Raw genomic sequence first — 15846 nt, 5'->3', positions numbered from 1 at the left:
AGATAAGAGAGGTCAGATGTTCTCCATCCCTGTAACACACAGCTGAATCCAATATTAGCCCTACTCAGAGCAGATGCACTGAAATTAAGGGGCCCAAGTCAGCCACATGGACTGATTTCAAAGGATCTGCTTGGACCAGGGCGGACCTTGGATACAGCCCACAATTCCTTAACCATGCGCTTGATCTAGTGCCCAAATGTTCTCTCTTAAGGGGAAGGAATTGTAACATTGCTTTATGGGCTAGTAGGAGATCTGAGGCCTCCACGTTGGAGAATTTTGTAGGGGAGGGATCACAGACCTTGGTGGCAGAGGACCTGCTTTAGATGAGAGAAGGTCCCCAGTTCAATTCCAGGTATTCCCAGTTAAACAGCAGGTAGCCGCGGATGGGAAGGACCTCTCTTTGTCCAAGATCATGGAGAACATCTGTCAGTTGTAGCAGACCAGGAATGGGGAGGCGCTCCGTCTAGATGCTGCTGGACTCCAACTGACACCTTCCCTGTCCATTGGCCATGCTGGCAGGGCTGATGGGAGTTGGAGTCCAACAGTAGCTGGAGGGACAAAGGTTCCCCACCACCCAAGCAGGCAATATTAGGCAAGGCAGACAAATAGTCTGAACGAGTGCTAAGACAGCTTTTGTGTTCCTGTGTACTTATCTGATGCCCACTGGGGTGAATCAGATATGCAGGATTAAGCTGTGTGAAATGCATGGTCCATTTCTTAAGTTGTAAAATCCCTCATATTAGAGGTAGTTTTCTGAATGTTGGTTCAAATCACTACCGTACATTCCTTACCAAGCTCACATATCAATTGCGTCCATAGGGCTACAGGACTCCTCCATGGGTGGTAGGTGCAGAATGTCTTTCTTTAGCTAGATTTATGCACAAGGAGCAACTCTTAACCCCAGCTCCACCCATCGCTCAACAGGCACACTCTAGTTAGATGCCCAAACCATGGCTTCTGATGCCTGATATAGAAGGCCGAACTTGCGTAACCTCAGCTTATTAGGTCTCTCAATCAATTAAAAGCTATGTTCAGATATCACAAAGAGCTATGATTTGGAGCCTAGCTGTTACCCTCAACATGCCCCCCAACCCTTTCCCCTCCCTGTCACAGCAGCTAAGAGGTTACGAGCTCCCTGCTCTCCTCCCACTATGCAGCTGGGAGGACTCTGTCAGCTTGTGCTTTTGGTTAAGTGCAACTTGCCATGTCACCCACACCAGGAACTGTGGTTTGCATTAAGTATGGCTCCTTTCAACAAGCCAGCTTCAGAAACCATGGTTTGATGGTGGCTTGTTTTTAAACCAACCGCAGTCAATGTCAATCACAGTTCCATGCTCAAATGACAAGACCAACTATGCTGAACTACAAGTGGGTGTGAAAGCTTTCAAACTCATCCTCCCAGCCACAGAGGAGGAGAGAGGGTGTGAGCCCAGGGGGCCGTTAGGCTTTGTCCATGTCCTGCTAAGTCAGGAGTAGCTAACCTGTGGTCCTGCATCTTCTTTTTGATTCATTACAGTAATACAGCAGAGCCAATGCATTCTCAAAAAGTAGAAGTGTCCATTTTGCTCTCAGCCAAACCAATAAGTTTGCTTCCATGGTCTAGTTCAGCTTTTCTGGGGAGCTCTCCATGACCCCAAATCAACAACTGGGAGCTGCATCAAACTTTATTCCACTCCATCTCTAGTTTCTGCAATGTTACCAAGCACTGTCCACCCACTTTTTTAAAAAAACCACTCATCACAGTGATCCTATGTTTGCATTACAAGAAAAAAGGTAGAGTCCCAGGAAACTAAATTCTTAAGTCAACAGCACAGTCTGTAGCTTTTTTTGGAACTGTTGCCTATGCGGCATCATGGAAATAATACCACATTCCAATAGCCCACACCTTTGCTTACACGGTTAAACCAGTTAAGTGCTTGATTTACACTGTTAAGCAAATTGCCACATCTCTGCAGTTCTTGTGATCACGGCCTGCAGACAGCTATTTAGTGGCAGGTGATGTAAGCACAGAATCAAAGGAGAAGATGTACAGCTGTTAGACTAATTGCATAATGTCCCTAAAAAGTTGGTTCTGGGGAGGAAATGCTGGATTTTGGGCTCCGGGGCCAAGGGGGGATTTACCTCTCTCTCCGGGAATGCTCCCTAGCCAATTCCCTCCTTTTCTGCCTCTCCCATTCACGGCGGGCCTTATCCTGCTCTTCACGGTGCCTTTTCCTACGTTCATGCTCGCGCTCCTTCTCTTTCACCCTAGCATGCTTCCCTAATAATAGAGATACAAAAAAAAGGCCAAACTGTTACCCCCCCTCCCAAACAGCATTCGGAAGTCGTAAAATGAGCAATGGAACCAGATGAAAAAGAGAAGGAGAGAGAAACACAGATTATGAAAGAATCATTTCTCTTGGCACTCTGCTAAAACAAAAAACAGCCACAAGCCACCATGGCTAAAATTAGCCATCAGGTTAAAGGGCTTTTTAAAATTAAAGCTGACTTCCACAAACGTTGGAACTTCTCCCTTCCTTGTGACTTTGTAGCTGGCACTATTAACAATATTACTCTACTGTGTGTCACAGTAAAAGCTACCCTGGCTCCGAGCTCTCACCTGAGAACATAAGAAGCTTCTTGATGGGTTAAAATGCGCATGGTCCAGCATTCTCCTCATGGATGCCAGTGACCAGAAGGTACCAGGTGGCCTATTAGCCAGCAGACAACTGATAGACCCAAGGTGCGTTCTCAGTCAACATACAGCAATGGTGAGGCCTAAAAGACCCAGTGCCCCACATGGACTGAGCTTACACCCTGAAATATGCTGGGGGTGTCTCAGCAGACAACCTTACATGGGGAGGGTCAGCTCATATATTCAACTGCTTGCCATAGGCAACCAGGGATTCCATGCAGGTGAGTGAGTGCTCTGGGGGGAGGAGGGACAGAGCACATCAGCCCCTCCACTTGGTCCCCAGGCTAGTTGCATAGGAAGGAAAGTCTCTTCCTCCACAACCTGCATGGAAATGCAGAGGAAAAAGGAATGGCTCAGTAGAAGCCAAAGCTTTTTTAAACTACCCTGTTAAGAATCCTCTGCATTTCCATGCTCCCTGAAAGGCGGAGATGTAAACAGAGGCTATTAGCCTCTAAGATGAGAAGGTCCACCGTGTATAGCTCATTGGTTAGCCCAACATAATGGGGTGTGGTCAAAAGTAGGAGCGGTCACCTGATGAGCAATTGAGCCAATGGCTGAAGAACTTCCCTTACCACTGCCAGTAAAAATTGCTGAGTTCTTAAAGGGCCAGCAAAAATAATTCTTGAGGGCCAGATCAGAATCTCGAACTGTAAGTTAGCTAGCTGCGCTCTAAGTGGGCTGGGGCGAGGTGGGAAGCCTGCTGGCTACTAAACTTTGTGGGTGTATATATAAGGCTGCCTTAACTGAACTCATCATGTGATGGGTTCCAGAGACCAACCCTCTTCCAAGGACACCAGAGGTTAGGAGACACTGAGGAGGAAATGCTAAGAAGCGACCTGAGTACCTTCTGCCGAATGACTGCGATGACGCCGCTTCTCTTTCCTCTTCTCGTCTTTTCTGTGGTGTGCCCTCTCCTTCCGTGACATTTGCTGGGGGGGTTTGATTGCCAGGGAGTCGTCCTCTTCTCCCCTGAAGTCCACAACAATGGGGGGGGGGAGAGAATGGGAAAAGGATCGTGTGTATGCAGAAGAAGAGTTCGTTCATTTACTGTCGTCTATCAGGAGTCACTGCGCCTGGCAACAGCAGCCTGAGAGATGGGACAGTGGCAACTGAAACCAGCTGCTCATTGGCTTCTTCCCTCCCCTGAATCGCTTCTATTCAAGCTGGTCATCACTATGTCACTTTAAAAGTACATGCTCAGGGTTGCTTATTTTAACCCTCCCCACCTTGTTTTCACCATGCAAGCTGCAGAGCAAAGACTTTTAATCTGTGCACAGTGCTTAGTAAAACACAGCTGTTTAAAAATGAGAAATGAAGTATACCACACTGCAACAGTATCGCAATCGTGGAAGGCAGAGGTGATGGTCCCAAAGACGATGACAGGGAAGACTGCCAATGAAGCAAAGCCAGCTGCGAAGGGAAGCTGGAACTAGAACCTGCCAGCCTACTAATTCAGGTGCAGCCCATCGTAACGGCCACATCTCTGTAGACCAGAAGTCTCCAGATGTTGCTGAACTCCCATCAGTCCCAGCCAGAATGGCCAATGGTCAGGGATGGTGAGAGTTGCAGCCCAACATCTGGAAGGGTCACATGCTCCCCATCCCTAAGGTAGACCATCACTTGCCTTTATTGCTCCTAGCTACCACCATCACAAATCTACCTTCTTTCAATGCAGGAGAAAGGAATCTGTGGCCCTCTAGATATTGCTAGCCTCCAACCTCCATCAGGCCTAGTGTTCAAAGATGATAGGGGTTGAAGTCCAAGAATATCTGGACCCCCATACACATTCCTATCATATGGCAAGTGTGAGTAATTGTAATTAAACCGTGTGTGTGTGAGAGAGAGAGAGAGAGTATAACCCTCCCTCTGCTAGCGGCTTTCCTACCGGTCTTCCATAGAGTCTTCCCTCCTGTAAGGTGAATTCCGGATAGTTATCTCCATGCGGTGATCTCTCAGCTCTCCCTCTTCAAGGGAATCGCGCTTCGAGTCCCGATCATCAGACTACGACAATAGGGGGAAACACACATTTTGGCTTTCAGAAATTGTGCACAGTGAAAGATTATTCGTAGTTTTACCCCCCGAAATTTTGTTACCCAATCATAGCAGAGGCAGAGAGCTTGTTGTACTATTAGAAAGAACACAGACATTTAAACAGGGGAAACCTATTTGTGTGCTACATTCACTTCAAAGGCGGCGGGGGGGGGGGATCCCAGGATGCTACTTGACGTGTCTTGACGGAATGTTTCATACAAATATTCCAGGGAACTTTGGACAAATGGGTAGAACCAAAGTATAGTGGGGAAAGAAGAACATGCAGGCACTTTCACCTCTGGGGACCAGTGCACATAAGTAGGATGCCACCATAATCCAACAGGTTTTTATTTACAACCTGGGTAGTGTCATGCTGCTGCTGTGGACAATTATTTTGAACCCTCCAATCCAATTCACTTTCTTTCTGGAAGCAAGAGTTAATTGGCTGCTGCATGTGCACATTTGTGAACAAGCTAATGAATATGATGTGGGGGGTGGTAAGTGAATGTGGAAGTTCTGTGTTTTTATCTTGTGTTTGTATATGGGAAATGCATCCAGAAGACAAAAATGTATCAAGGAGTTAGTGATTTCACATGGTTACCCTCCCGGCCCCTGTTCCTTCCCCCTCCCTCACTCTTGTTAAGTTTTTCGATGGTGCGAGAACCCTGAGAACGTTGGGAAGAGGTGAAGATCCCCCCCCAGCTGCCTTAATCAGCTGTGGAGGATAGTGCTGAGTACCTTCTTCGATGTTGGACATTGTTTTGAGAAAGTAAGGCATTGGGAGAGGGTGGCTAATGGATGATCTGCACATATTCAGTCTTGGAAGCCACACAGGCTATCTATTAAATTGGATGGTTTGGGCAGAGTTTCTTTGAAGCTCATGCATGAACTCATCGGCTGCAGGGCCATGCAAACAGAGGCTACCTGGGGGACTCGCATTGCTGCTTCTTGAGGGCTTCCTACTCACTTGTGTATTTTGTATTGCTTCTGAATCTCATATTGAAAGAACCACCTTGCCTTTGGCAAGACAGTTTGGTTCTGTGAACCGCCCTAATATCTTGTGATGAAGGGCGGTATATAAATGTAATAAACAACACCACCACCACTGAGGTTTGCAAAAGTACAATCCTGCTGTACCTGGAACTGGGTGTGGAGAGTGCAGCTAAATGAGACACAGCTGTGGGCAGCCTGAGGAAGTATCAACCCCCTTGGGCCTGCCCATAAAAAGCAAGTCTAGAGTAAGAGACTAGGGCGATGTCTTCTGTTTGCAGGAACTCTTCTTGTTATGATACTTTTGTGGTTGAGCTGAGTGTTTGTTTGGACCCTGGGTGAGAACCCGGAGGGTGTGGCAGGAGGAAATTGAACGGATGTATAGGTATAGATACATTAGTAATTTTATATCAATGTAACATTTTTATATGCAACTGTGTATTTTTGTAATAGTTTAAGCTGCCTGTTGTTGCCTGTTTTCTGTACCCCGCTTAGAGATCTTTTTAATTTATTAGGCACTATAGAAATTAAATAACATAAAAATAATCAAAAGAATATTTAGGAGGAACCCCCCCCCAGGAGATTACGGTTATTACCTGCCCTTCACCAGCCTGTCCCAGAGTAGGTTATAACAAGCTATAGAACACTTTCTCTTTAATTAGAGGTGGGGGAGCAAAGTTTGGGTAGTTTTCTAAACTGCACAATGTCAGCATGAGAGTGGCACTCAACTAGCACAAAGGACTTTCACCAGACATGCAATCCTATGTGTGTGAACTTGGAAGCAAGTCTCAGTTACTTCAAGCAGGTGTGCACAGGACTGCAGCCTGAGAACACCAGAAGAAGCTTTGTTCTAATTAGAGAGAGGGAGGAAGAAAATGAGGGAAAAGAAGACATACTCATGTCCCTTATAGGCACTGGCTCTAGAAGGGCAGCTTACATTTTTGAGGCGCTTTATGTCTGCTTTCTCCTCTTGCTCTTTGCGACGTTTCTTCTCCTGAAGAATTTCATCTAACGTTTTCACTTTCCAAGATTCCTTTTCATCACCCATTTGTGTTTAAAAAGGCACTAAAAGAAAAGACAACCATCAATTGAGGCTGCTGCTACCCTATCATGTACCTGGCTGTCCACATTTTAATAACGCTGAGATTAAAACTACCGTTAAGGTACTCTGCCTTCAGCCACCTCAGATAAGCACTTGGAAACTATAATTAGCCCATAACAAACAGGCCAGTTTGCTAGCTGGGTTGGCATCATGAAAAACATCTACTATATATTTCAGAAAGTTGCTCGTCTGCTGCCTATGCATTTGGATACTTCCTAAGATATTGCAACAAAACTTCTGAATGAGCTCAAAGAGCAAGTTTTTGTCTATGTTTGGATACAAGGCCATTTGAACTGAAATGGTGGACTGAACCATTCAAAACTGCACTGATTTTAATGACTGGTTTCAACAATGTACTGGTTTTGGGTTGTTTATACAGTGGTACCTCTAGATACGAACGGGATCCGTTCCGAAACCCCGTTCACATCTAGAGGTAAATGTAATTAGCAATGGCGCACCTGCGCACACACGTGTCGCTTTTCGCCACTTCTGCGCATGATGTCATTTTGAGCATCCGCACATGTGCAAGCGGCGAAACCCGGAAGTAACGCGCTCCGTTACTTCCGGGTTGCCGAGGAGCGCAACTCGAACTCGCTCAACTCAAAGCATATTTAACCCGAGGTATGACTGTATACAATTTCCAAGCAACGCTGAGTACGATGCTGCTAGTATAATGTAACTACAGCATTCATTTATTAATAGGTTCATTGAAAGCTGCCTTGGAGCACATCAGTCACCTGATTCTCCTATCTCAGCTATTGTCTCCTTTGAACAGCTCTCTAGCCTCTCAGGAAGAGAGTTTCTCCCATCACCTGCTACCTAATTATTTAAACTCAAGACACTGGGAACTTTTGGCCCTGCAGGCATTGCTAAACTACATCTCACATCAGCCCTAGAAAACACAGCCAATGGCCAGAGAAGATGGGTTTTGTAGTTCAAGAACATCTGTAGGACCAAAGGATCCCAACACATGTTATAATAGGAAGGACAAAGGTTTAAACCTGGGGCTTTTGGAACGTGATGCACGCAGCCCCCACTCCTTCAAGCTGTTTCCTCCCCATATATCATCGACTGGTGGGCAACATCCTCCACAAGCAGTTTGCCATAAATGCACCATTGCTAAAGGTATTCAGAAGGCATGGCCCCTGCTCAGCTGTATTAGAGCTAGGAATTTCAGCAGGTGTAGTGACCATGAACAAACCACACCATCAAAAGTTCCTTAAAAGAAAAAGCTCACAGTCCACAAGCTAGCTTTTGAATTTTGCAGCCTTACACACGACCCCCCCCCCCCAAAAAAAACCCCCATACAGCATCGTGTTTGTAATGATGGCACAGGGCAGGACCAGGAAGACCAAAAGCTCGAATTGGGGTGGATGTTATTGTTTGGTTTTGTCATTGTGGCTATGCCCTTTCGCATTTTTACATTGTAAACCGCAATTTGACCCTTGGCGAAGGGGCGGTACATAAATTTAATTAATAAATAAATAACGGTAGATAAATAAAACACCCGCTCAGCCAAGAGCCCTAACGCGGGCTCCGGACTTGAATGAAGTGAACAGAACTTGAATGAAGTGGGACGGGGTTGGACAGAAAAGGATGTTCCGAGCGTCTTGGGGGGAAGCCAAGAAGAAAATCTCAAAATCCTAGTAAAATAAGGAGAGCTCGAGAGGGCGCCTCACCACCACCCGCTGCAAGGGAGGCCTAGTCCCACCACACGCCACCCCGGCAAGGCAGGCCGCCCTACCACGGCCCACCTTCCCGCCACAGGAAACCCCGCTTCCCTCCCCTCTGAAACCCGGCCTCCGGCCCCGGGCAGCGGGGAAGGGAAGGCGGCCTACCGCAGCCGCAGCCTCCCCGCCTTCCACCCTCCCTTACCTTCCCTGTCGCCCCTACCGCCACCGCCTCCACGACCCACTTGCCGGGGAAGCTGTGCCCGGAAGCGCGACGCGTGGCGCACGCATTTCTTCCGGCGCGGGTCCGTTACGTCACCGGAAAGGGAGACGTTTCCGTCTCGGCCCGGGGACAGTTAAAGAGAGAGGCCCATCCGCTTGTGGACGTTCGCAGAACGTCAGCCGGAAGCCCATAGACTTTCGAATAGACCTATGAGGGGTTAACGTACTTTTGGGTCCACTAAGCCTCCCAGCTCCAAGACGGAAATCAAGCGCTTTCTTGTGGACATTAATACATATAGACATGCATAAAGTGTGGACATAGAAAGGCTCCCTAACTTCCAGGGTGTTGTTTTTTTATGGCTCCCCACTCCCCCCCCCAAAAAAAACCCCACCCCAGCTGTGGAATTAAGGGAGAAGTGCCCACGAAAATCAATGGATAAAATAGTATTGTTGTTGTTTAGTCGTTGAGTCGTGTCCGACTCTTCGTGACCCCATGGACCAGAGCATGCCAGGCACTTCTGTCTTCCACTGCCTCTCGCAGTTTGGTCAAACTCATGCTGGTAGCTTCGACAACACTGTCCAACCATCTCGTCCTCTGTCGTCCCCTTCTCCTTGTGCCCTCCATCTTTCCCAATATAGGAGGTGAGGACAGGTGACCCCACCTAGGCCCGAAGTCCCCCCCCCCAACCAGGCCTCAAAACTGTCCAAAATTCCTTTTGTCTTCTAAAAATCCAAAACAGCTTTTGTCTGGCTGTTCTCTGCTTATTCTCACAAGATGCTGTGCGTAGGCAAAATGTTACTTTTAAAGGATAATGAATAGGCTCTGTTCAAAGCAGGCCTGAGGGCTGAATCTTATCTCATTCTAGTTGCAACATCTTTGGACATGCTGAACTACTCTCATTCCCCCTTTCCTGGGAAGGGTGCCAAGAGTCCACAATAGTCCCAAGACAGCTTTCTGTACATGCTCAGGAACACATCATGGGGCAGGACTCTGGAAGAAGGAGGAGAAAAGGGGAGGGAACTGTAATGGGTATATAAACTCTGTGCACATGATTGTGAACTCGTGAATGCTTTTTGTGAGTTATCACACTTGCTCCTTCTACCAGTTCATGGATGGTAGAAATAAAAGCCTTTTCTCCGACTATTCCTTGAGTGTCTGTTGACTCCCATCTCCCTTTCCCGGGCGCAATATTTTTCCCACCCGAGAGCAAAGCCTCATAAGGCTACACCAACATCAGTCTTTTCCAGGGAGCCTTCTCATGAGGTGGCCAAAGTAGTGGAGTCTCAGCTTCAGGATCTGTCCTTCCAGTGAGCACTCAGGGCTGATTTCCTTCAGAATGGATAGGTTTGATCTTCTTGCAGTCCGTGGGATTCTCAAGAGTCTCCTCCAGCACCATAATTCAAAAGCATCAGTTCTTCGGCGATCAACCTTCTTTATGGTCCAGCTCTCACTTCCATACGGAAGTATGGAAATACGGAAATATGGTTTCCACATGGAAAACCATAGCTTTAACTATACGGACCTTTGTCAGCAAGGTGATTTCTCTGCTTTTTAAGATGCTGTCTAGGTTTGCCATTGCCTTTCTCCCAAGGAGCAGGCGTCTTTTAATTTCGTGACTGCTGTCACCATCTGCAGTGATCATGGAGCCCAAGAAAGTAAAATCTCTCACTGCCTCCATTTCTTCCCCTTTTATTTGCATTTAATTATGGCTGGGAAGAAAAAAGGCCTGCAGGTATTTCAAATTCAGGTTCTCTCTGTGTGTACATGTGGCTTGTTCCCATTTTTAAGTTGGATGCCATCCTATGCTTATTGGCAGCTCAGCCGTTTGTTTTGCTCTCTCGTTCAATTCTCCCAGAGAATATAGCTCAGCATTGTCTTACACTGACAGGCTGCAGCTCTCCAGGATTTCAGACCTGTCTCTCTCCAAGCCCTATCTGGAGATGTTGGGGGAACTGAACCTGGGCTAATGTTGACACCTTTGGTTTGGGCAAAATTGAGACATATCAGGGGGGTGAGGATTGAGGGGCACCCACCAAATCCTCCCACCCCCTTTGTAGAGGGAGGGTTCCCCACATTTGGCCTCCCGCCACCCTCACCACCCCAGCCCTGCTCTTTCCCTCAACTCACGTAGACAGGATAATTAAACAGAGAGCAAAACATGGTTTTGTTTTTATTTAGCAAAGGAGAATTCTTAGAAGATACAGTGAACCAAAACAGGATTATGTACAGTTACAGGTTTCTTTCCTTTAAAAACAACAACATTGCAGCTTGTATTTTTGCCTCTTACGCAGGTAGCAAAAGCTCATCCACAGGATCGGTCCATTTGGAGACTTTAAGCAAATGTCACAGTTACATTAAATTGGTTGTGCTTGAAAGCAGGTTTATAAAGCGGGTGGATGTTCCACATTAAGTCAATACTGGAAGAGTGAACATACTCAATTATGTATTGCATACTTTTATTTTCATATTGGTATCCCAATATACTTAAAGTTTGGCCCCGTCGCAAAAAAAAAAGAAGAAAAGCACCCATGAAAGATTGTGTGTTCAAGTTTCCGCAGGAAAAAAACATCTTGTCATTTTCTGGATAACAAATGTGAACTATTTATCTAAATTGCAGTCATTTTTCAGAAACATCATCTTTGATTAAAACACCGTCAAACACTGACTACATTAGGTCCCCAGATGCTGCTGGACTACAATTCCCATCATTCCTGGCCAACTGTGGCAGCAGTCAGGGACAGTGGGAGTTGCAGTCCACCAACAACTAGGAACTTTGTGGAAAAGCACTGTTCCACACCACAGACGTAAATTGGTTTGATGTCCATGAGGAGCTTAACTGTTACTGTTTCCCTGGCAGACTTGGAAATTGTAGCTTGACAAGAGGGCCGAGAATTATGTTGATTCTCTTAGTAATTTGTTTCTTGGAACTACCTTTCCCACGATTGCTAGAGGAGGAATCTGTGGCTAAACCAGTTTTGTGTGTAGCTAGGCTATGCCTCTTTCTGGGCAGCCCAGAGGCTGAGGCAGGGCTCGTGGGATGAGGTATCTTATAGATTAGTACAACCATCCTGAACCTGACCATTTGAGGCCGTTCTTATTGCAAAGCCCATGCAATGCTGAAACACAGACATGCTGTTTATAAGGATTCGTGCTGGAATGCTTAGTGATTAAACCACCCGCAGGCATCATAGGGCTCTTGAGGTCTTCTGGCGCCCAAAAAGCCCCTGAGCCCCTTGCCCTATCCACTCACTGTCTCCTCTTGTCACAAGCTGGTGAGGGTGGTGACCTTCCCTCCCTACCCCCACTTTGAAAGATACATAGAGCTGAAGGAGGATGCTGATAGAGAGGCGCTCTTTCCCACTTCCTCTTTCAACTCTTTTCAAGGCTCTACTACCGGATCTGACTTTTACACAGAACCCTCGGAAAAAAACAAAGTATGCAAATACACACGTTCTCTTTTTCTGGCCCTTGAGGGCAGGGCTGAACTGGGGAAAAGGTGACTGGAGGCAGTGGAGCAGACAGGCCTGAAAAAGTTGGCAACTCCTCAGCCAAACATTCAGTTGTTAAATGTTTAGTATCAGTTAATTGATTTGCTTACCCAACAAAAAGCTTTCTAATAAGTTTTTTTTAAAAAAAGTTCCCCCGTTCATCGCGTGGCTAATTAAAAACACATACAACTACAGCATGAAATACTGATAACACACAAAAATATGTCAGCTTGAAAGAGGTACTCCTATTTCTCTTACACATGGGAGTGAACACCCCCTAAAGTGGCACCTAATGTGATACGCAGGTCTAACATCTGTAATGGACAAAATGCTTATCTTCATGGCTATGGTTGCGTTTCACTTTGGCAGCAATCCTATATACACATACCTGGGAGTAAGCCCTGAATAACTCAGCGAGGCTTATTTCTTAGGCGTGCATAGGATGGCGATGTTAAACTAGCTGGTGATTGGCAGACTTGGGTAAAATTTTACCAGTAGTGTCTGGTAGGGCAGAAAGCAGGGAGGCCAACAGTAGGTGGCGCCAGAGCCAATGGCAGCCAGAGCCAGCCAATTCTAATTTTGTCTCCAGAGGAAACACTGGGAATGACAACCAATGCCACCTCCTGGTCTTGCTGCAAGTAAGAACGCAGGCAGGTGGGGGCCGGCTGAGGTTGGTGGGGCAATACGCCCAGATGGACCAGCCTCTGTTGAGCTGTAGTAATGTGGCTGGTGTTCTTGTGGCTCATGACACACAGCTTTCTTTCTTTTTTGCTTTTTTTTGCAAAAGGGCAGGTGTCCCTGCTGAAATGTAGCACAATACTAAACAGTATTGGGGAGCGCAACCCTAAAGTTAAGCCTGTTTACTCTGTCATTTGCAACCACATCTCTGTGGGCCAGGGAGGTCCTAGCTTATGGGCTCTCTCGCTCTTTCCCGTTCTATCCAGCACAAAACATGGATCGCAAAGACCTGTTTTAATTCATTCTACAGGCTGCAATCCTATACCGTGCCTACCTGGGAAGAAGCCCCACTGAATTAAGGAAGACTTACTTCTGAGTAGACATCATTAGGACGGCACTGTATATAACTTCTAAAATGCCTTTTAGGGTGCAATTGTCCTTGCAAGGCAGTGTACAAAATTTCATGCAAACCTACTCAAAATGATGCCAAGTCTTAGACCACTGGTCTATGCTGGCATGCTGCTGTCTACTTGTGAGTTCGCAGGCAGAGAGTTTGTCCTGTCACCTTCTACCTGGAAGGATGCAGCTCAGGTGTTACAGCATCTGCTTTGCATGCCTAAGGTTCAACCCCGGAATCTCCAGGTAAGGCTGGGAACAGTCCTGTCTGAAACACTGGAGTTGCTGCCGGCCAGTGCAGACAACACTGAGCTGACACAGTATGAATCAGCTTCCTTTGCCCCTATGGGCTGCATCCAACTTTAGCTCTACTCAGAGAAGACCCAGTAAAATAAGCGAGTCCTGCTTATTAACTTCGGTGGGTCTCCTCTAAATAGGGCGAGCAGGTGCTACAACCCACCAGCCTCTGCTTCCTTCTCAATGCAAACTTTTGGCCGTGCTAGTTGCTGACTACAGCCATTGACCCAGAACAGAACTGGAAAACCCCAGTGTCCCCCCCCCCCCCGCTGTTACAACCTTGTGAACTAACCTGAAACCTCATGAGAAGGTAGGAACACCTCTGCCATTTTCCCCTTATTTTTCTTTCTTCCATTTAAAACAAAAGGGACCCTGCTTCTCCCTCCTTTGGTTCCCAATTCATAATTCTCAGAAGCAAGCTTTGCTATGTGTATCAAGCTGGTACCCCCACATTTCCCAAGAGTCCATTATTTATTGCCTACCTACACAGTCTCAAAACTGAAGGTGGGGTGAGATAAGACGTTCAAAGCTGCCCACCTACCTGACCTCAAGTGCAAAGTATTTCCCAGCCATGCTTTTAATAATGTACATTTCAGAAGGCACCTAGAAATTAAACTTGGTGTGTGTGTGTGTGTGTAAAAGAAGATGGCTACCAAAACTGTGCGTGTGTGGAGGATTGCTATCAGAACTGATGATATCATCTCTTTGATGGCTGAAAGGTCTCTGGAGGGTTTTGCCAATAAGAGAAAGTGAGAGACAGTGGTATCCCCCCTCTTCAGTCCATTGTGTGTTTGGGGCTCGGGGATGATGGGGTGCACATCCGTCACACAACATGCTAGTGGTTAAGAATCCCCGCAGCCCCAAACCGGTCCACCTTTTGCTGGTTTTGAATCTCCAGAAAACAACGCTCTTGACCGACTTGGGCTTTTGGGCTGAAGTGGTGGCTGGCCTTCCCCTATCCCAACTGACCGTTGCTTCATAGTCTTTTCGAAACGCAGACGTTTCAGCTCAAGTCCCTGCAACGGATGAGATGGGTCGGCGGCTTTGTGCCGCCGATGGGGAAACTTGCTGTATTTCACATTGCTTTGGTGGAGGCTGGGCCCTGAGCAACCGCCTGACATTTTGCAAGCTCTTTAGACAGAGTCAAAAGTCCATACGTTTCCATTCTATACATCCGCTTCTCAAAGAGCTCTCTCTCTCTGTGTGTGTATGTTGACGTGCAACTCATTTTTCTCAACCGCAGAAAAAAGGCCTTGCCCCCAGCAAGTGCCCACAGCCCCGTTAATCGCTGGGATTGTATACGTGACACCCCACCCCCAATAAAAACACCCCATGCTTCTCTGCAGCAAAGTTGTGGCAGAGGGACAGAGGGTGGCCTCATTCGTAGGGTTTCAAGTCCTTGGGAATCAGTGGTTCGGTGTCTTCGTTCAAGCTCTGGGACGCTTGGGGAGGAGAGGCTGCTGCCAGGCTCTGAATGGTCTCTTGCTGGTGCTGCTTGGCCTTGTTATAGAGCAGAACCCCAATCGTCACCAGGACAGTCCCGATGGCCGAGAGGCTGGTGATCTTGTTGCCAAACACGATGATGCTTAGCCAGATGGACAGGGCGTGCTTCACCGTGCTGGCAACGCTGGAAACGGAGAGGAAGATGGAGTGAGAAACAAGGTCAGAAAAACAGAGCTAGGCTCCCAGAGCACGTCAGCGGACTGGGTGAGACAGAGAACTGTAGGGCTGCATCCATCACATTGCTTTCAACAGTCAGGCCTTTCGCCACCAAATAATCCCGGAAGATGTAGCTTGTTAAGGGTGCCAAGAGCTGTTAATAGATCCCTCCTTCCCCTTGAGGGGAGACCCCAGGGCCCCCCAAAATTGATAGCCTATCGCTTGAAGAAAATGATGATGTAATGGTAAATGTTTCTATGCATATGATTGGAAGAAATTGGAATTCTTTGTGTAAGAAACTTATAAATGGCCCCCCAGGACAGCGTTCAGATTTCTGTGGATTACCTGCTGAACCTATTGCTTGTAAAGTAATAAATCTGGGACTCTTATCTCCTCCTGGCTCCTGAGTTTTATCGGCCAGACCCAGCAGTTTACAGCCATTTATGGCTTTCTTGGCCCTCACAAAGGTGCACGACCCAAAGTGGTTTATCAATCAACCCTCCTTCCCAGGATACTCTGTGAAGTGTAGCTCTCCCAACAACTTGCAGCACCCTTTGCAAACTACAGCTACCAGGATCCTTTGGGGGAAGCCATGACCATTTAAAGTGGTATAGTGGTGCTTGAAACATATGGGGCCT

General features: G+C 47.0%; 2 protein-coding genes across 8 annotated transcripts in view; both read right to left on the bottom strand.

The window, feature by feature from the left end:
• CDK11B (cyclin dependent kinase 11B) overlaps window positions 1-8799 on the bottom strand; it is a 30897-nt gene extending 22098 nt beyond the window's left edge. For 2 of the 5 annotated variants that reach the window (XM_081201495.1, XM_081201496.1), the window contains exons 1-5: window positions 8673-8799; window positions 6633-6760; window positions 4560-4675; window positions 3519-3643; window positions 2122-2260 (exon numbers count right to left, since the gene is read on the bottom strand). In XM_081201495.1, coding sequence (XP_081057621.1) covers window positions 2122-2260; window positions 3519-3643; window positions 4560-4675; window positions 6633-6743 — 491 coding nt within the window. In that variant the 5' untranslated portion in view covers window positions 6744-6760; window positions 8673-8799. Of the gene's footprint in view, window positions 1-2121; window positions 2261-3518; window positions 3644-4559; window positions 4676-6632; window positions 6761-8672 lie in introns of those variants that run through there. The other 3 variants (XM_081201497.1, XM_081201498.1, XM_081201499.1) reach the window with 3 other exon arrangements.
• A 2048-nt stretch (window positions 8800-10847) lies between these two features.
• The window catches only part of SLC35E2B (solute carrier family 35 member E2B), a 28839-nt gene continuing 23840 nt past the window's right edge, over window positions 10848-15846 (bottom strand). For all 3 annotated transcript variants that reach the window (XM_081201614.1, XM_081201613.1, XM_081201615.1), the window contains exon 9: window positions 10848-15176. In XM_081201614.1, coding sequence (XP_081057740.1) covers window positions 14927-15176 — 250 coding nt within the window. In that variant the 3' untranslated portion in view covers window positions 10848-14926. The remainder of the gene's footprint in view (window positions 15177-15846) is intronic.

Source organism: Podarcis bocagei, assembly GCF_964188305.1.
Source record: "Podarcis bocagei genome assembly, chromosome: 7".
Taxonomy (NCBI): Eukaryota; Metazoa; Chordata; class Lepidosauria; order Squamata; family Lacertidae; genus Podarcis; species Podarcis bocagei.
Note: the sequence above shows the minus strand (reverse complement) of the source record. Positions and strands in the feature narration are given on the sequence as shown.